This window comes from Lithobates pipiens, unplaced genomic scaffold (assembly GCF_037356315.1).
Source record: "Lithobates pipiens isolate NorthernLeopardFrog02 unplaced genomic scaffold, aLitPip1_a1.2 Scaffold_3, whole genome shotgun sequence".
Taxonomy (NCBI): domain Eukaryota; kingdom Metazoa; phylum Chordata; class Amphibia; order Anura; family Ranidae; genus Lithobates; species Lithobates pipiens.
This window is the reverse complement of record NW_027507790.1, coordinates 150,625,462-150,646,652: the sequence shown is the minus strand read 5'-3', so window position 1 is coordinate 150,646,652 and position 21,191 is coordinate 150,625,462. Positions and strand designations below refer to the sequence as shown.

The window sequence follows — 21,191 nt, the reverse complement described above, 5'->3', positions numbered from 1 at the left end:
ATTCTATCATTTAAAATACACTTATAACAGTTTTAGACCCTTTATTTCTATGCAAGTGGGCAAACTTACAAAATCTGCAGGAGATCAAATATTTATTTTCACCGCTGTAAATGTGTAATCCTGTGAACAAAACCAACCAAAAAAAATGAAATGCAAACCAAGTAAAACCTGTTGTGATTGCTGCAGTTTTAAAATGTGTTTAAAGTGTGCTCACCACATATTTATTGACAAATATTGGAGTAAATAAACAGTGATGGCAAACCCCCCAAAAAAAGTGATGCGTTAAATCAATACCATAATTACAGGTTATTCATGAAATATATAAAAATACTGGAGCATGGTCCATAATTATAGACATAATGGAATACAAAAGGCCTGTTGCCCAAATCTGTCCTGGCAGGATGCAGTCTACTGGTTACAGGTTTCTTCTGTCTCCTCTGCCTGTCAGAGGCAGAATCTGCCAATGGGAGTTTTCTGCGTCTGCTGCATTGCCTTCGCAAAATTATTATTCATTGCGGTTATACATGGCAAGTGGAAGATTTTGAGTTTGGATACAGGGACCATTTGGCTGGCGTACATCAAAGAGGGTTTTGACCCTAAAGCACAGTGTGACCCATCTATAAGCAGTATCTCAACATTGTGGTGAGTTCAAGTCCATGTGATCATATCAGGAACACTCTTGTGATAAAAGTCTGGCCGTTGTTTAATTGTTCAGAGGAGCACGAGCACCTTTTCTATTTGTCCATTGAACACAGATGCCATGGTCACAGTGGGATTGATTGGATTATTGTTTGACCACAAGTTTCTTTGGATTTATGTCTAGAATTAGAGACCATGTTGAAGTATTTTTATATATTTCATGAATACATTTGTAGTTATGGCATTGATTTAACACATCACACTTTTTTGGGGATTTGGCAGGGTCCTGTTCAGCTCCGATTCAGCAAGGGATCTGCTCACAGACCCCCTACTGAACAGAGCAGATAGGACGTAAGAAGGGTGTTCTCGCATTACAAAAAAAGTGTGTTCCAGATTATCAACAACAGTCTGATGGACTTGTGCACTACAGAAATGCCTGGATTAAACAAAATAATAATAATAATAATAATAATAATAATAATAATTATGCTCCCTGTAGGCATTTTAAGGATTAAAATATCTTTTGCCATAGTGTACATGAATGCATAAAAAAATAAAAAAAAAATAAAAAATAAAAAAACACACCACACTTGTATATTATTATGCAAAATTTAGCTCTGGATTTGCCATCATGCTGCACTCAAAGCTCCAGCATGATCCCTGTATAACCATTCATATTGCGAGGTACAGTCAGGCAGAATTGTAGAAGGTGTCTTTGGGGGTTATTTACCAAAGGCAAATCTACTTTGCACTGCAAGTGCAATTAGAAGTGCAGTCGCTGTAAATCCGAGGGGGACATGCAAGGAAGATTTAAAAAAAAAAAAAAAAATAGGATTTTTATAACAGCTTACTTGTAAAATCCTTTTCTTTGAAGTACATCATGGGACACACAGCCGTAGTAGTTACTATGTGGGTTATAGGCCACCTTCAGATGATGGGCACTGCCACGCCCTAAGTCAAAAAGTGCCCTCTCTATATAACCCCTCCCACTACTGGGAGTACCTCAGTTTTGTAGCCAAGCAATACACGTGTATACCAAAGAAGGGAGGGACCTCTGTGTCCCGTGATGTACTTCAAAGAAAAGGATTTTACAGGCAAGCGGTTATAAAAATACTATTTTCTTATTGTACATCACAGGACCGAGGCATAGTAGTTACTATGTGGGATATTCCATAGCAATGGCAACTGTGAAGGGAGGGGGACACAACAAAAAAGTAGGGCATTAAGAGACTAGAGGACTCATACTGCAGCCTGCTGTACACTGCTGTACACAAGGCGATATCCTCATGACCTTTTACATCAATTTGATAGAATCTGATAAATGTATGGACTGAAAACCAATTGCGGCCTTGCAAATCTGAGCAATGGAAGTCTGGTGATGCACTGCCCAAGAAGAACTAACAGCCCTGGTGGAGTCTGCTTTAACAGGAAAAGGAGGAATTTTCCTCTTTAGACTATAAGCTCAAACAATCACTTGACGAATCCATTTGGAAATAGTAGATGTTGATGCTGCCTGTCCTCTTTTAGGACCTTCTGGCAATACAAACAAATCTAATCAGTCTCCTTTAAATAGACCTTGACCGCTCTCACTACATCAAGGGAATCTAGTGAACTCTCTTCCACTAACCGAGGTTCTGGAGAAAAAAAAAAAAAAAGAAGGCAGAACAATATCCTGGTTTAAATGAAAATCTGTCACTACCTTCGGTAGGAATTTAGGATGAGGCCATAATACCACCTTATCCTTAACCACTTAAGCCCCAGACCAATTTGCAGCCAAAAGGACCAAGCCCCTTTTTGCGATTCGGCACTGCATCGCTTTAACTGACAATTGCGCGGTCGTGCGACATGGCTCCCCAAACAAAATTAGCATCCTTTTTTTCACACAAATCAAGCTTTCTTTTGGTGGTATTTGATCACCTCTGTGGTCTTTATTTTTTGCGCTATAAACAAAAATAGAGCGACAATTTTGAAAAAAATGCAATATTTACTTTTTGCTATAATAAATATCCCCCCCCCAAAAAAAATATATAAAAAAACTTTTTTTTTCCCCTCAGTTTAGGCTGATACGTTTTCTTCTACATATTTTTTAGTAAAAAAATAAAATAAATCGCAATTAGTGATTATTGGTTTGCGCAAAAGTTATAGCGTTTACAAAATAGGGGATAGTTTTATTGTATTTTTTTTTAAAAAAAAATGTATTACTAGTAATGGCGGCGATCAGGGATTTTTATTGTGACTGACATTATGGCGGACACAGCGGACATTTTTGACAGTTTTGGAACCATTGTCATTTATACAGCAATCAGTGCTATTTAAATGCACTGATTCCTGTGTAAATGACACTGGCAGTGAAGGAGTTAACCACTAGGGGGCAGTGTAGGGTTTTATATATATATATATATATATATATATATATATATATATATATATATATATATATATATATATATATATATATATATATATATATATATATATATATATATATATAACGTTATGTGTTTTTTTTACAGGGTTTCTGTCTGCTATGGTAGAAACAAACTTTGTTCCTTTCTCAGATCTTAGCCACTTCCCTACCGCAGCAATTTTTTATTTTTTAGTTTGAAACTGCATTCTTACTGGAAAATTACTTCAAAAAACCCCCAAAGCATTTATATATTTTCTGAAAGCAGAGGACCTGTAGAATAGAATGGCGACAGTTGCAATGTTTCATGTTACAAAATATTTAAGCACCAGTTCATCAACTTAAAATCTTCAGGAAAAAATACATTAAAAAGAATTTCCGTGCACACAAAAAATAGAATATCCATTTTTTGGTTAAATATAAAAGGATGGAGGTTGCGCCCAGTAAATAGATACCAAACGTGTCTTAAAGCAGTAGTAAACTGTACCATTTTTACTTTAACTCCTGCAAGGTAAAAGGAATAATGTGCTAGTATGCATCGCATACTAGCACATTACGAAATACCTTACAAAGAAGCCCTCCAGCACCGCACTGTCACCACTGACAAGCGCTTTCATCTTCACCCGGTCTTCCTTCCAGGTTTGCCTGATTGGCCCATCAGTATGATGTCACTCCTGCGATTGTGAACGGGAGTCACGGACCATGGCACAGAGCTCAGAACACATGCGCCATTGAGGTCCCCATCCGCATGCAGTGTGAATATCTCCTAAACCTTGTAGGTTTAGGGGATATTCACTGTACCCACAGGTAAGCCTTATTATTGGCTTACCTGTAGGTACAAGTGCCAGAAAAGGGTTTACTTACACTTTAAGATTGCGCACACCTAAAAAAAAAAAATGACAGTACCCAAAAATACTCCATAAGCGCCTCTATGCGGCCACAGTTTCAACGTGAAAGTCTTGCGTGGGCAACCCCCCCATGTGTGAAAAGGCTGCCCGTTCACATGTAATGCGAATCGGATGCTGTTCAAAACATCTGATTTGCATATATATGAACAAAGCCTAAAGTCTTTACAGATCATCAGCTTAGAGATAATAGCAAATGATAGCCCTAGAATAGTTGCTCTCACCTTGATGCGATACCCAATATGTTTTGTGCAATCACGGCTTACATAAATGCACGTGCCCTACACACCAATCGCATTGGTGTGTGTGCAAAGGGCAACGGGTGGTTGCTTTTAGTCCATCCGTCCGTCCGTCCGTCCGTGCGCCCCCCCCCATTTATAATGGCACTAAAGCCCCATACACACTATCAGTTTTTCTGCTGAGTTTTTCCTTCAGATTTACCAAAACCATATAATATGAGGTCAAACCTTAGGCGTTTCAATGTGTATGCAATCAGGCAGGCCCTTGCACTACATAGTTTTAGTAAACCCGAGGGAAAAACTCAGCAGAAAAACTGATAGTGTGTATGGGGCTTAAACCATTTCTGTATTCTTTGAAAAAGTCTATACATGTTCACTACTTAATGTTTCTGTAATCTATTTTTCATGAAACGGTTTCTTACTGTGTTTTTCTGTATGCTTCTAATGTCCCCTGTGAACACTCAAACTCCCCCCCCCCCCCCCCGTAACTTGTGTTTGCTTGAAACGAGCAGTGCACATTTAGTTTACTGAAGCCCCATAGACACCAGCCAACATCGGCAGGTTCAATAAGAATGGGCCGACATGTGTATGTACATGTCATATATATGCCACCCAGTCCAACAGAAGCCACCTGTTTGGACGGCTTCTGTAGGACAAGGATGCTGGAAAACCAGCAACCAACCAGCTCCCAATCAGGAGTGTTCTGGCAGAGGGGGCTGTCCCCCTGTCAGAACACAACAGCTCTCTTTTACTCTCTCAGCTGTGGGAGTCTGCTGCTAGGTGGAAAGACTGTCTCCTGGTAGAAAGTTAAAGTTACCAGGGTGGCCTGTTTGAGGAGCCTATTAGAGAGCACTTTGCCAGGACTGAACCTGAGTTTAGTTCATGGCTTTCAGAAGCAGAAACAGTGGCGGAACTACCGCCATATCGACCGATGCAGGCGCCATGGGGCCCGCAGCTGAGTGGGGCCCTTGGGAAGGATGACAAATGCATACTGCGGGGGACGAGCACCGCCCGCACAGTCCCCCAGCCAGGGGAAGCGAGGAGAGGAAGAGGCAAGCTGTCTACGAGCAGAGAGCAAGATGGTCTGCTGTAATAGCTTTCATTAGAATTTCCTGTGTTCCCGGGGGTTCGCCATAACATAACCCCACCTCTTGGCCCAGCCACATAATCAATGGGATATTAAGCCAGACAGGGGCAGTTTCTACTGAAGTGGCTGCCTCATTCCTAGTTCCAATACATCTTATTAGCCAATAATATTACACAAAAATGTTCCCCTTTTTATACCGGTAGGTTGTCCCTTCACCATATTTATAGTCTTCTGTTCTAATCCTACAACCTCTTCACAGATATATTATATATTTCTTTCAGTTCATTACCAGACACCCCAGAACACTATCAGATTTGTCCTTCATTTCATCTGTGCAGTGGAGATTACCGCCTTGCTTCTTAACACTGTTCTATTCTTTACACAACAAATTATTTCCTCTGACATTTTAAATTTCTCCATTTAAAAGTCCTAATTAAAACTTCACACAGCAGCAATTTGTCTTTTTACTGTGGTAATTCATTAAACAGAGCTTTCATTGAGGAACGTCCATAAAGGTCAGGGCTGAGCACAACCTTGCTTTATCGACAAAGCAACCAATAATACATTTAGTCCTAAGAGCAGCAAGACTACATAAAGCAATTTGTATCTATTAAAGCTGCACCGTGTAATGTGGGTTAACAAACCCCATGAACCTTAATCTGCTCTTTAAAAATAAATATAGATAACTTAACAGCTCCAAGGGCATTTTTCAACAGAAAGAGGTCAGTCCATAAATGCTGTTTAAACATGACTTGTGAAGATTTGGGCAGGGTTTATCCATTGATCTGAAAAAGACACTTTATAGCAACTGATGCACAGAAAATACTATAAACCCATAGACTATAGCAGTGGTCTCCAAACTGCGGCCCTTTGTTTGCCTTTATCCAGCCCCTGAGGCATACTTCCTGCCACTGGCACCAACAATGTGGCACTATTCTTTCCACTAACACCAACAATGGGGCATAATTCATTCCACTAACAAAAATGGGGCCTATTCCTTCCAACCACACCAACTGTTTATCCCTAATACCAAAGATTGGGCATTGTTTACTCCCACTGGGCCCCCTAAAGTTTGAAGGACAGTAAACTGGCCCTTGCTTTATAAAGTTTGGAGAACCCTGGACTAGTAGTATAAGAAATAATCAGTACAAGGATAAAGTGGGTCCCGGCCTCAATGGGAAGTGAAGAGATCTTTCCTCAGTAGGGGTACAAAAAAGTGTTACCCTAACAAGTATTCTAAGCTTCCTCCACTCTGTCCAGAACAAAAAAAAAACAAAAGCATCTCCTGAAGTATCCTTGCAACTACTTCCTGTTTATATGTAAGCACATTGGTGATGGCTGCCTGGCATTCCTCAGGATGGGTTTTGTGATGGTGACAACAGTGAAAAAAAAAAAAAAAGTAGTCTCCATCAGATGCGTATGTGTCACAACAACAATTTGGAGAGAGGGAACGAGCGTTGTCACCCTAAAAACAGGACATACCTGAACTAAGACCTTCACAGAAAGAACACAGGGTATTACGATTTATGAAACCTCAATGAGTTAAAAAGGCTGAAAATTACTTTTGCAATGACCTCAACATGTTAACGTTGATCTGAAATTTGAGTGTTTGCAACAATATGTCACTGTATGCTTGCAGTCACCCAATAAACACATTAAATTATTTTAAGATAAAAGCCTTGCGAGCCTCTATGTACAAATTAATATCACTAAGTTGTGAATCGCCCACACCTAACACACTCTCACATATACGTGCTATAAAATATTATATCCAACTAGTGCCATGCTTCACAATTTGAAACTTTATACTGTGCAATATATTAAACATTATAATACATAAAAAAAAAAAACTATACATAAAAATAGTCCCAAATTCACAGTGTGCAGTAAAATAATATATTAACATCTCAGTTCACAGTGCTGTTATAGTCAAATTCCTCTTCATTCACTTGTTATGTGTAATACACCACTAAATGCCAATGATTCTTAAAGTGACATGGACACCCTCTACCAGATGTACTCTCACCTGGGATATATGACTGTAAAATTAAGTAAGATCACTAAACGCTTGCATCCCCCAATGCGGACTCAGTAGGACATTCCTGGATCAATGGATTTCCTAGATGCTTCTTATGCCGGCCATACACGGTTCGAATATCGAAAGAATTTTCTTTCGAAAATCGTATCTAAGAATTTTCGTATGAATTTCGCACCATTAGTGGGCTGCAGCAACAGCCGATTTTCGTGCGGAAATAAAATTTGAGGAATCGGACATGTTGGAAATTTTTAGAAAAACGAACGATTTTCTAATCAATGATGGAAGAATTGTGGGAGAAACGTAATAAGAAAAGAAAATGTACGGAGATAAAAGAAAATGTACGGAGATAAAAGAAAATTTACGGAGAGAAAAGAAGATTCCCAGCCAAGAAAATTATTTTCTGTAGCAACATGAGGTGAAATTGAAGGCTTGGTCGGCCGAATTTCGAAAATCAATGGTGGCATCATCGGATCACAAAAAAAACGAATTTTATGATTTTGAAAAGAAAATTCGTTCGAAATTCGACCGTGTATGGCCTGCATTAGTACCTCCATGTAGAAGTACAACTCCCCTCGATACCTCCACTCAACCACACAGAAAGAAAAACTACCATACACAGTGCTTTATCCTTTAAAACCAATTTCTTAAAAAAAAAAACCTCCATACATACACTCACATTTAATACAAACCGTGCATCCACAAAGAATTCACAGCACCTCCCTTTTCCTATTTCTTGTTATGTTACAGCCTTATTCCAAAATAGATTAAATTCATTATTTTCCTCAGAATTCTACAAACAATACCCCATAAAATGCCAACGTGAAAGCTGTTTGAAATCTTTGCAAATTTATAAAAAATAAAATAAAAAAACAAGTGCATACTGCAAGTATTCACAGCCTTTGCCATGACACTCAAATTTGAACTCAGATCCATCCTATTTTCACTGATCATACTTGAGATGTTTCTACAACATGACTGGAGTCCACCTGTGGTAAATTCAGTTGACTGGACATGTTTTGGAAAGGTACACACCTGTCTATTAGGTCTCACAGTTAACAGTGCATGTCACATCTCAAGGTAAGCCATGAAGTCGAAGAAATTGTCTGTGGACCTCAGAGACAGGATTGTATTGAGGTACAGATATGGGGAAGGGTAGAGAAACATTTCTGCAGCATTGAGGGTCCCAATGAGCACAGTGGCCTCCATCATTTGTAAAAGGAAGATGTTTGTAACCATCAGAACTTTTCCTACAGCGAGCCAGCTGGCCAAACTGCGCACTGAGAGAAGGGCCTCAGTCAGGGAGGTGACCAAGAACTTGATGGCCACTCTGACAGAGCTCCAGCTTTTCTCTGTGGAGAGAGGAGAACCTTCCAGAAGAACAACCATCTCTGCAGCATTCCACCAATCAGGCCTGTATGGTAAAGTGGCCAGACGGAAGCCACTCCCTAGTAAAAGGCACATGACAGCCAGCCTGGAGTTTGCCAAAAGGCACCTGAAGGACTCTCAAATCTTATGTACATGTGATTTTTTGTTATTTATTTTTAATAAATTTGCAGATTTAAAACAAACTTCTTTCACGTTGTCATTATGGGGTATGGTTTATAGAATTTTGAGGAAAAAAATAAATTTAATCCATTTTGGAATAAGGCGAACATAACATAGTTTGGAAAGTGAAGTGCTGTGAATACTTTCTAGATGCACTGCATCTCCCTGATAAAGCCAGGTGTCCCTGTGATGTAATACCTAAGGGAGGGGCTGGATGACATCACGGTGCTCTGCATACAACTTAGCTTGGTAACTATATCCTCAGGAAAGCTGACCGTTACTGCTGTGAGCTATGCTGTACATGTGCTGGCAGTATGTGCATACACGGTTATCGTTTGGTGCACTTCCACACCTGTTAAATGTGAGTGTATGTCTGAAGGTTTTTATAAGCAATAAATGGTTTTAAAAGGATAAAGAACAATGTATGGTGGTTTCTCATTCTCTATGTGCAGCTGAATGGCGGCACTGAGAGAAGCGCATGGGGAACCATATCGTTTAAAAGGAGGATCCTAGCAACCATGATTTTTTAAACTGATCCTCAATATCAGAGGGTTAGACTAAATCAACATAAACACAAGCTACACTTTGAACTTGATAAATATGACATAAAGAGTACTTGTGCTGTACTACCTTTTTTGAGTGCAGAGTCCGTTTTCCCCAGCACCTTGTCTCTCCCCAAGGGTATGGCCCTTGTACTGCTGAATTCAACGATGAACAGAATTGTGCATAATCTGTTTTGAATACCAAACCCAGTTATCTGGGGAAAGGTCAATGTATGGTTGGTGTATTCTTTTAATATGTTAAGGCCTATTAATATACTAGCTATCGAGAGGAGTTACTTATACATGGGGGGTATAGAAACATCTAGAAAATTCATTGATCTGGTAATGTTCCATTGAGGTCACATTGGGGGGAAGCAAGAGTTTAGTGACCTTGTATGGTCATACATCCCAGGTGAGAGTACATCTGGTAGAGAGTATCCAGGTCACTTTAGCCACTTCTCGCCTGATGTATAGTAAAATGACAGCAGGCGGGATGTGCTCTCATTCTGGGATGACGTCATATGACAGCGCCCCAGGATGGCTACTGCTGCGTGCCATGTTCCTAGGACACGGCGTGTCCCCCGATCTCGGTAAATAGCCTATGGCGCGGCTCCTTACCCATGTGATCGGCTGTGTCCAATCACAAATGTGACATGTAAAACAAGGAAGTGCCATTTATCGGCTCTCCTTGCCTCACACTGACCCATTAGGCAAGTGGTTAAGTATGATTGGCACTGAGCGGTGGTTTACACATGTATTTATTTTATGTTATTTTGGGACTATTAATCCATATAAATTGTTATGTATAATATTGTTCACTATATTCCACAGTATAAAGTTTCAAAAATTATGATGTGAGGCACTGTAATGGATATGATCATGAGTGTTATAAGTGAAATGCCCATTTCTGGTACTCTTATAGATATAAGTGCTCATCTTTCATTATCAGTTATCAACCTTAATCATACTCATTTAATAATTAAGATGTCTGCCAGCTTCTCCCTTCATGTGAAACTGCAAGAGTTAAAAGAAAGAGCAATGTCAAAGAGAAGAATTGCGCCTGTTCTTGGCCATCCCGTCAGTACACCCAAGGGGAAGGAAGGGGGCTGGGAATAAGACTCTATTTTAGCTACCGTAGCTTGCTTTTCCCTTTTTTAGACATAACCCAGCTAAAAAGTGTATACTCCGTCACAATAATGAATACGTATAATTTGTGGTTTGTACACGCTGTCTTATCTAATTTTTGATTTGATAGTAAGATATCCGGCTTATTGTATATCAGCCGGAGTTCATGAAATAAAAAGTAGAAGTATCTGAATACTGAACTACGCGTGTGTCAGTGTTTGACTTCAAGTGTGCACACTTTATATTAAAGGATTAATTTGGCCAGGGAGACAGAAAGAAGATACCGGGCTTTCTAGTCCGGGTCCAAAACAGCACTAGCTGGATAGAACTTCAAATGGTTTTAAAGGTAAAGAGGTAATCCCCGATGCCGCACATCCGTGTAGTCCTATGATGGTTATGAGAGTGACAACCTCAGCCTAGACACCAACCAGGCAACATGTTTTGCTCCATAGCACAAAGTAATACCAAGTATCGAATGGTTTTACCTGCACTAGCAATGCCAGCACAGCTACCTACAAACAGTGAAAAAGACTGCATAAAAGCATAGCTGCAATGCAGAGAAACAACTAAATACAGGTAGAAACCAGATCATTAGAGAGGCCATATTGGAAATTTTATACATAGGATATGCACTGAAGATATTTAGACCCCTTTCACACTGAGGCATTTTTCAGGGGCTACAGTGCTAAAAATAGCACCTGTAAAGCACCTGAAAAAAGCCTCAGCTGCAAACCCAGTGTGAAAGCTCAAGTGCTTTCACACTGGGGTGCTGCGCCGGCAGGGCGTCACAAAAAGTCCTGCCAGCAGCTTCTTTGCAACGGTGTAGGAGCAGTGAATAAACTGATCTTACACCATTCCTGCCCATTGAAAAAATGGGGCAGCGCCATGATACCGCCAGCAAAGTGCTGCTGCAGCAGATTTTTGCAGGCAGATTTAACCCCTTTCTGGCCATTAGCGGGGGGGGGGGGTTAAAACCGCCCAGCTAGCGGCCGAATAACGCCGCTAAAACGCTGGTAAAGCGGAGCTAAAAATAGTGCCGCATTACCGCTGACGCCCGGGGCAGCTCAGTGTGAAAGGGGTCTGAATAAATCTAATAGCCTTTACATTTACATCATGCATTGTTAGTTTTCCCCCAAGGCAGTTTGGAGTACATTTGATGGGCTGAATGTCGTTCAAAAGTACTTCAAAAGTTGTTTTCCTTTAACATTTGATTTCAGAATGCATGAATTGAACAAAAACTACCATACATAGTTCAAAAAAAATTTTCTTGAACAAATTCATTTCTATCCTGCTCCTTGCAATTTTCCCATTACTGTTTGAAAAAGGAAGTCAAATTTGACCCCCAATAAGGATTGGAAAATCTCTTAAAACAAAAAATTTCAACCCAAAACTCTAGTGTAAGGCCAGCTTCAGGCACAATCAAAACAATAATAAGAAAAAGAAAAACAAGCTTCAGAGTCCCACATACAACACATCACATTATTGCAAATGCACATAGATCTGAGCCAATCAATTCAATAATTACTCGGCTCTTGAAAAGGCATTAGATTTGTTTTTGCTTTCATCTTCTCCTATTATGAGTATAATGGGTTATAAATCAAGTATCAATCTCTGAATGATGTGGGGGAAGGAGGAAAGGGAACGAAAAAAAAAAAAAAACTCATGAAGGGTTGCAGATTACTGGAAACATAAAAAGAAGCTAAAAAGAGAATGCTAAAGAGATGTCCAACAGGGTTATTTGATTATAAGCCCAGTGTTACAAAGGGCAGTTTGAAATGTTCAGAGCCTCAAATAGGAATAATTTACATTTATATAGCATTTTACATGTGTCTGAATTCTTTACAGTACTTTAAAAAACAGCAATACTAAGAAGTATTCTTGGTTTTCATGAGATCGGTTGCAGGGTGCACTTGCGTGCATCTAATTATAAAGTCCTGCTTTTTATTTCTGCGGCCAGCAAAACAGGACAATATATATTAGGGACCCCCCAATATTTGTAAACCAATCTGTGTTTCAGTATCTACTAGTTTTATTTTCTTTAGAGAACATTACTCTCCAAAAAAATAAAAATAAAATAAAATAAAATAAAAATAAAGAGGAATAGGCACCCCACCAAAAAAAAATTATATTTCAAAAGATTTGAGTGGCAAGTTTCCGGATCCACCAGCTGCTTGCTGGACACTTTCTCCAGCAATGAGAAGTCCCTGCAGGAGTCTGCCGCTATTGCTATATTGTTCATCTCCAGTTTAAATGAGGTAACCTCTCCTACACCTCCCTATGAACTAGCCACTCATACTGTGCTGAGAAATGGGGTATGGAAGAATTTATGGGAATTCAACAGTGGCAATGGATTACCTCATTCTCCCTTAATCCAAATCAGATGATGGGGAAGGGGGAAGTCAGACTAGTCAAAATCCCAAAATAAAAAATAAATAAATAAAGTCTACGATTAAGACTTTTGTGCTCAGTTTGTAATTTTAACCTACAAGCATTTTCATAGGGGATCCAACGTGCTTCATGCAGAAAATACTATGAAGAGCATACAGAGAAGATGGTTTACCATTTTCTAAACCAATTTTACAGTTCTTTTATGCACATTTTTACTCAAATAGTAAAACCAAGATTTACTTACCGGTAAATATACTTTTTGCAAATTACAGTCCTTTTCCAATAACTCGTACACATGCTTTGTTATAATCTGCAAAGGAAAAATCATATCTATAGCTTAATGCTCCGTTCCACGCTTGGCTATTACATACAGTAGCTGTCAACAAAACCCTGTTCAGTTTATTATTATTCTACTTTAACTAATAGTCAGCCTTTGAGGAAACTGATTTTATAATGGTGATCAGTAAGCAAGGACAATATATAGCATACAAAACAAAGTAAAATGTACTTTTCAATTTACATACTCAGCCATGGGTTACATTATCGATAAGCATATACAGTATGAATTCATCAAATGAGAATATATAAAACTATGATTAAAATGACAGTCAACCATTACCTTAGCTGTCTACGGCTTTTAGCATGCATTTTTCCAAGCACAGGCTACCAAAACACTGCCCTGACATGAGTCTTCTCAGGCCACCTAAAGGGTCACCGAGTTGGGGAAAACAAAATGCTAAGCAATTGTGCAAATGCAGCTTGCTTTCAGGGGCATTAATCTTGTTTCCTTATAATGAAAGTAACTTATGATAAATATTACATACATTATAGATTATGGCTATAAGTCCCTTTGTTAACCCTTTACCACTGAGCACACACTGCTTTGAAAAAGTATTTATATCCCCTTGTTATTTTCCACATTTTGTCATGTTCAAACCAAAATATCGCACATTTTTTAATCAAAAAAAATAGTTTTTCCTCAGTTTAGGGTGATATGTATTCTTCTACATTTAAAAAAAAATAAATAAATAAATAAATATTGCAATAAGCATAGATTAGATTGATTGGTTGGCACAAAAGTTATAGTGCGTCAGGAAAGGCTGGCTGGGGACAGTGGTCCGTCGCCTGTCTGTGCGCGCCTGCGGGTGCCTGGGCGTGTCTCAGGCTGGCTATTTAAACCCAGTTCTCCCTTCAGATCTTGCTGCTTGAACTACAGCGTTCCTGAGACTATTGCCTGAATCTGATCTGTTCGTGTATTGACCCGGCCTGACCTGTGACCTTCCCTGCCTTCTGCCTGCCTCTGACCTCCGGCTCGTCTACGACTCTGCTCCTGTCTTATCCTCTGGTCCATCCGTGCTCATACGTTACCGACCCGGCCCGTTCCTGCCTCTGCCTGCTGCATCTGTTCCTGTACTGACTGTCTGGTTTGACCCGGCTTGCCCAACTCTTCTGTGTGCCTGCCCCTGAGCGATCTACCTGTTCCTGTTGGTCTCCTGCTGTTTACTGGTTCCTGTCCGCTGCCACTTAGGCCTGCTTGTCCAGCTACAGTTCCTGAAGTCAGCCTGATCCATCCTCCGGCTGCTGATCCTGCCAGGCACTCGTGCTACCTTCGAATCCCGTGCCTCCTGTCACCATCATCAGGGGCCGTGAGTCGGGGACGCAAGTGCTCCTTCTGCATGCCGGGCTCACCACTAGGTACGTGACATAGTGTCTACAAAATAGGGGATAGATTTATGGCATTTTTATTAGTATTTTGTTTTGTTTTACTAGTAATGGCGGCGATCTACAATTTTTATTGGGACTGCAATATTGCGCAGGACAAGTTGGACACTTGACACATTTATTTGGGATCATTGACAATTATACAACGATCAGTGCTACAAAAATGCACTGATATATGCATGATATATGTATAAATGTCACTGGCAGGGAAGGGGTTAACACAAAGGGGTTAACTGTGTTCCCTAGGTATGTTCTAATTGTAGAGGCATTGAATTGTCTAGGATGAGAGAGCGAGAGATTGGTGTTCATACATAGTATGAACATACAATCTGTCACCACTTCCCTGAAAGAACCGGGATCTGTGTGTTTACACACAGAGCCCAGTTCTCGCTGTCACGAGCGATCGCGGGAGCCACTCGCATTGGCTGCGAGCACGCACCCCTAGTGGCCCTTCTGCCGCACTAAAACTGTGATGGCTGGTCGGCAAGCGGTTAAAGTTGACACAAATTTGTACAGCCCTAAATGGTGTTTGTTGGGCATATTTTAAGACCTTGATATTTCTGCTATGTCTAAACAGTTCTTGAGGTTTTTGCTATGTTATGCTAGGAAATAATGGCCCTCCATTGGCTTTCCACTGAACCCATGCATATAGGGATGTGGAATAAAAAAAAAAAAAAAAAAAGAAAAAAAAAAAAGAAATATCAAACCTTGCCTCTGTACAAGCAGACATGAAGCTAGGGTTCACCCAGGGAAATTTTATAAACATTTGGGGATCTTGGCTAGACAGCCAGGATTTTCTTCTTTCCTTAGTATTACATTACATGCATTGTAGGTCAGGTTGAAAAAAGACAAGTCCATCAAGTCCAGCCCATGTGTGTGATTATATGTTAGCGTTACATTGTATATCTCTGTATGTTGTGGTCATTCAGGTGTTTATTTTTTTTATCGATGCTCTAAACTAAAACCACCGCCTGTGGAAGGGAATTCCACATCCTTGCCGCTCTTACAGTAAAGAACCCTCTACGCAGTTTAAGGTTAAACCTCATTTTAATGAGTGGCCACATGTCTTATTTAAACTCCCTTCTGTGGAAAAGTTTTATCTCTACTGTAAGGTCACTAGTATGTTAATTGTAGATTGAAATCATATCCCCCTCTCAAGCGTCTCTTCTTCAGAGAGAATACGTTCAGTGCTCATAACCTTTCCTCTTAACTAATATCCTCCCGACCCTTTATTAGCTTTGTTGCCCTTCTTTGTACTCGCACCATTTCCAGTACATCCTTCCTGAGGACTGGTGCCCAGAACTGGACAGCATACTCTAGGTGCGCCGGAACCAGAGTCTTGTAGAGCGGGAGAATTGTCGCTTTATCTCTTCAGTTAATCCCCTTTTTAACCCTTTCATGACTAAGCCTATTTTTGGAATTGTGTGTTTACAGGTTAAAATCCATATTTTTTGCTAGAAAATTACTTGGAACCCCCAAACATTATATACATATTTTTACTCTAGAGAATAAAACGGCGATTGTTGCAATATTTTATGTCACATGGTATTTGCACAGCGGTGTTTTAAACGCAACTTTTTGGGAAAAGGGACACTTTCATGAATTTAAAAAAAACAAAACCGTAAAATTAGCCCAATTTTTTTGCATTATGTGAAAGATAATGTTACGCTGAGTAAATAGATACCAAACATGTCACACTTTATAATCGCACGCACTTGTGGAATGACGACAAAGTACGGTACCTAAAAATCTCAATAGGCAACGCTTAAATTTTTTTTTTTTTACGGTTACCAGGTTAGGAGGTCTAGTGCTAGAATTATTGCTCTCGCTCTGACGATCGCGGCGATACCTCACATGTGTGATTTGAACACCGTTTACATATGCAGACGCGACTTCCGTATGCGTTTTCTTTGCTTCGCGAGCTCACGGGGACAGCGGGCGCTTTAAAAAATGTATTTATTTTTTATTTATTTTTTTTATGAATAAATTGTTTTAAAAAAAAACAAAAAAACATTTTGATCACTTTTATTGCTGTCAGTAACAGGTACTCTTTATGGAGGGATCGGGGGTCTAAAAGACCCCCCCCCACCCCTCCTTTACACTTCAAAGTATTCAGATCGCCGAAAACGGCGATTCTGAATACTGTATATTTTTTTAAAACCGGCGCCATTGGCAGCCGAGTAAACGGGAAGTGACGTCATGACCTCGCTTCCGTGTTTACTATTAGGAGACTGGAATGATGCTGATTACGGCGTTAATTCCAGTTCCTCCCAAGCAGCCGGAGGCATCACATCGTGAATCGGTGCTCCCGATCGAGCGGGAGCACCGGTAACCGCAGCTTTTAGCGGCTTCGGTTGTTATGGCTGGATAGCCAATCGTCCGCTGTAAAAAAAAACTGTACCGGAATGATGCCTGAATGTGCGGGCATCATCCCGGTATACCCCCCGGAAGCAGAGTACGCACATCTGCGTACGCTCAGCGGGAAGGGGTTAATGCATGCCAATATTCTGTTTGCTTTGTTAGGCTCAGTAATGGCATGCAATGCCAAGCTGCTGCTATCAACTAGGACCCCCAGGTCCTTTTCTATCCTTGATTCCCCCAGAGGTTCTCTCTCTAGTGTATAGATTGCATTCATATTTTTGCTACCCAAATGTATTAGTTGACATTATTCTACATTAAACCTCATTTGCCATGTAGTTGCCCACCCCATTAATTTGTTCAGATCTACTTGCAAGGTTTCCACATCCTGCAGAGAAGTTATTGCCCTGCTTAGCTTAGCATCATCCCCAAATAAAATAGGGGATCCCATACCATAGCTCCATTATTTGTTTTTAATACGGTCGTGTTGGCCGTATTTGATATTTTACCACCTCACAGTGCAATCATCACAAGCAGAACACAACAGATTTTTTGTTTTTATTTTTATTGGAGGGGGGGGCACAATATGTTGGTTTTGGGTGTAAAATGGTTCTATTAACCACTTAACAACCGGCCCATAGCCGAATGACTGCTACAGGGCAGTTACTTAACTCTGGGAGGCCGTCCCAGAATTCCGCCCTGTGGAGCGCACTTGAGAGCTTCCGTGACCGCATCACGGATCACGGTAAATGGCCGCTCATCACCGTCAAATGACAGAGCAATGCCGGTTCCTCCCTCCCCTCTCTGTACCGATCGGTACAGTGAGCGGGGAGAGATCGGTGTAAGCAATGCTGTGGGCTGTATCGGCAGTGCCCACAGAGCTGCTCACCAACAATTAACTCTGCAATACCCTGCCAATACTCTGCAATAACTATACCATAAATTGTCATACCCAGCCAGCCATACTCGGTGATACCCTGCAATACCGAGCCATACTTTGCAATACCCAGCCATACTCGGTGATACCCAGCCATGCTTTGTGTTAAAAAATTTTTTTAAAGCGCCCCTGTCCCCATGTGCTCGCATGCAGAAGCGAACGCATATGCAAGTCCCGCCACATATGAAAACTGTGTTCAAACCACACATGTGTGGTATCGCTGCGAACGTTAGAGAGAGAGCAATAATTTTGGCTCTAGACCTCCTCTGTAACGCAAAACATGTAACCAGTAAAAAAAATTCAAGCTTCGCCTATGGGGATTTTTAAGTAGCGAAGTTTGGCGTGTTCGAAAAATTGCTGCACAAATAACGTGCGAGATAAAAAGTTGCAATGTCCATTGTATTCTCTAGGGTCTTTGCTAAAAAAATATATAATGTTTTGTGGTTCTATGTAATTTTCTATCAAATAAATGATGATTTTTACATGTAAGAGAGAAATGTCAGAATTGGCCTGGATGCTCCAGAAGGCGTGATGGTGCTCCCTGCATGTTGGGCCTCTGTATATGGCCACGCTGTGTAAAAGTCTCACACATGTGGTATTGCCATCCTCGGGAGGAATATCAGAATGTGTTTTGGGCTGTAATTTGTGGTATGCATACGCTGTGTGTGAGAAATAACCTGATAACAAAACAATTTTGTGGGGGGGGGGGGATCTTGATTTTGCAAAGAATTGTGGGAAAAAATGACAACTTCAAAAAACTCATCATGCCTCTTACTAAATACCTTGGAATGTCTTCTTTCCAAAAAGGGGTCATGGGGGGGGGGGGGGGTATTTTTACTTTTCTGGCATGTTAGAGTCTCAAGAAACGAGATAGGCCGTCAGTACTTCAGGTGTGATCAATTTTCAGATATTGGCACCATAGCTTGTGGACTCTATAACTTTCACAAAGACCAAATAATATCCACCAATTTGTACTTATTTTTACCAAAGATATGTAGTAGTATACATTGTGGCCAAAATTTATGAAGAAAAATTACTAATCTGCTAAATTTTATAACAGAAACAAAGAAAAATTCATTTTTTTTTTAAGAATTTTCGGTCTTTTTTCTTTTATAGCACAAAAAAATAAAAAGAACCCAGTGGTGATTAAATACCACCAAAAGAAAGCTCCATTTGTGTGAAAAAAAGGATAAACGTTTCAAATGGGTACAGTGTTGCATGACTGAGTAATTGCCATTCAAAATGTGAGTGCACCAAAAGCTGAAAATTGGTCTGGTTATTAAGGGTGTTTAAGTGCCCAGTGGTTAAAAGGAAAAAATGTCCCAGTTGCAACGCAATACTGACATATACCGTATATACTCGAGTATAAGCCGAGATTTTCAGCCTCTTTTTTGAGGCTGAAAGTGCCCCCCTCGGCTTATACTCGAGTCATCGCTGTCTGCCTGCTCGATCAGCGTATCGAGCAGACAGACAGCGGCCATTCTAACATTCAAACGCCGCGCCTCCGCCTCCGCCTTCGCCTGTGATAGGCGGAACACTGAATTTCCCAGCAGCCTGTGTTCCGCCTATCACGGGCATCGTCTCATCCACGTACTACGGACGAGGATGAGACGATGCCCGTGATAGGCGGAACACAGGCTGCTGGGAAATTGAGTGTTCCGCCTATCACGGACATCCGATAGGCGGAACAGCAGTCAGTGGGAAATTGAGTGTTCCGCCTATCACCGACGGAGGCGCGGCTTTTGAATCCTAGAATGGCCGCCGACGAAGAGCTGAAGGACGGAGGCTCGGCTCGGGACGGGACGGGCCGGGCCGGGACGGGACGCAGGCTGGACGGGAGGCAGGCTGGACGGGACGCAGGCTGGACGGACACAGGCTGGACGGACACAGGCAGGCTGGACACAGGTAGGCTGCACGGACACACACACACACACAAACACACACACACACACACACACACGGATGCATGGACACACACACACACACACGGATGCATGGACACACACACACACACACACACACGGATGCATGGACACACACACAGGGATGGATGGACCCACAGGGATGGACGGACACACAGGGATGGACAGGCATGTCTCACCCTCGGCTTATACACGAGTCAATAATTTTTTCCAGTTTTTTGGGGGTAAATTGGGGGCCTCGGCTTATATTCGGGTCGGCCTATACTCGAGTATATACGGTAATCATACACATAGTAGGTGAGGTTGAAAAAAGACACAAGTCCAACCTATGTAATTATGTAACACATGAAGGCCCACAAACACCCACAGTAACCCTTAGACCCACCCACATCAACTCCCAGAACTGGTACAAGTGACTCCCATAGACTGTGCTGAAACTACAGAGGCTCAAAGGATGATGGGACATGTAGTATCAGGACTGGAAAAGGAAGGAAGCAAGGAGTCAGAGAACTTTTAAATTCAGCCAGGAAGAGGAGTGACATCCCAGACACAAACCTGCAGTGTACAACTAACGTAAGTAAGCATAAGCTGACACTGGAGTTGTGATTCATTTACATGCACAATGCATCAGTTTTGGAAAGGAAAAGCTGGAGTTCTTCAAGGTATCCGGTCACAGGACACAATGAAATGAAATGGTTCAGAATTTATATTTTGAACAGCATAATGAACATTTTCCTTCTGAAGTCGCTGAATGCCAGCGGGAGGAGAAGTTGCCCCTCCTGTCCAGGTGTAAAATGTAAATGTGACAGGGTGGCTGCACAGCCTCCTGGAGCATGGGGTGGGGTCACCATTGGGACCCCTGGAAATAGAGAGATGGAGATCTGTATATGTAAACAAGCTCTTACTGTCCCCTATAAGGCTGTTTTTTTACACTGATGCGCTGCGGTTTCCCCACACTGTGTAGTGCAGTGCACCTGCAGCTTTCCTGCAGGTTAGCGGCGATTTGCCAAAGAGGTCTATTATATTTTGTGGGTGTTGTGCACTTTCTAAAAGTGTGCCAAAGCTCCTACATGCAGTCTGAGGTGGAGGGCAACATGTGGCCCGCTGGCCAGGGGTTGCGCACCACTGCACTACATGAAGAACAAGGGACAATGACGACTGTTTTAACAAAGCCTAAAGTGGAAGTTACAGTTTTGCACACAGAATGGAAGAAAATTGTTGTTGTTTATCAACTTTGGCTATCTCGCAACATTTTTTTTTTTTGTGCACTATGAGGCTGTACCATAATTTTAAATCATCATATGGTAGAGATTTTCAATTATTTTTCACATTAGTCCAGT

General features: G+C 41.1%; 1 protein-coding gene across 3 annotated transcripts in view; it reads right to left on the bottom strand.

Annotated features, from left to right (window-relative positions):
• ARB2A (ARB2 cotranscriptional regulator A) overlaps positions 1 to 21,191 on the bottom strand; it is a 793,098-nt gene that overhangs the window by 692,726 nt on the left and 79,181 nt on the right. For all 3 annotated transcript variants that reach the window (XM_077462393.1, XM_077462395.1, XM_077462394.1), the window contains exon 5: positions 13,157 to 13,222. In XM_077462393.1, the coding sequence (XP_077318519.1) occupies positions 13,157 to 13,222 (66 nt within the window). The remainder of the gene's footprint in view (positions 1 to 13,156; positions 13,223 to 21,191) is intronic.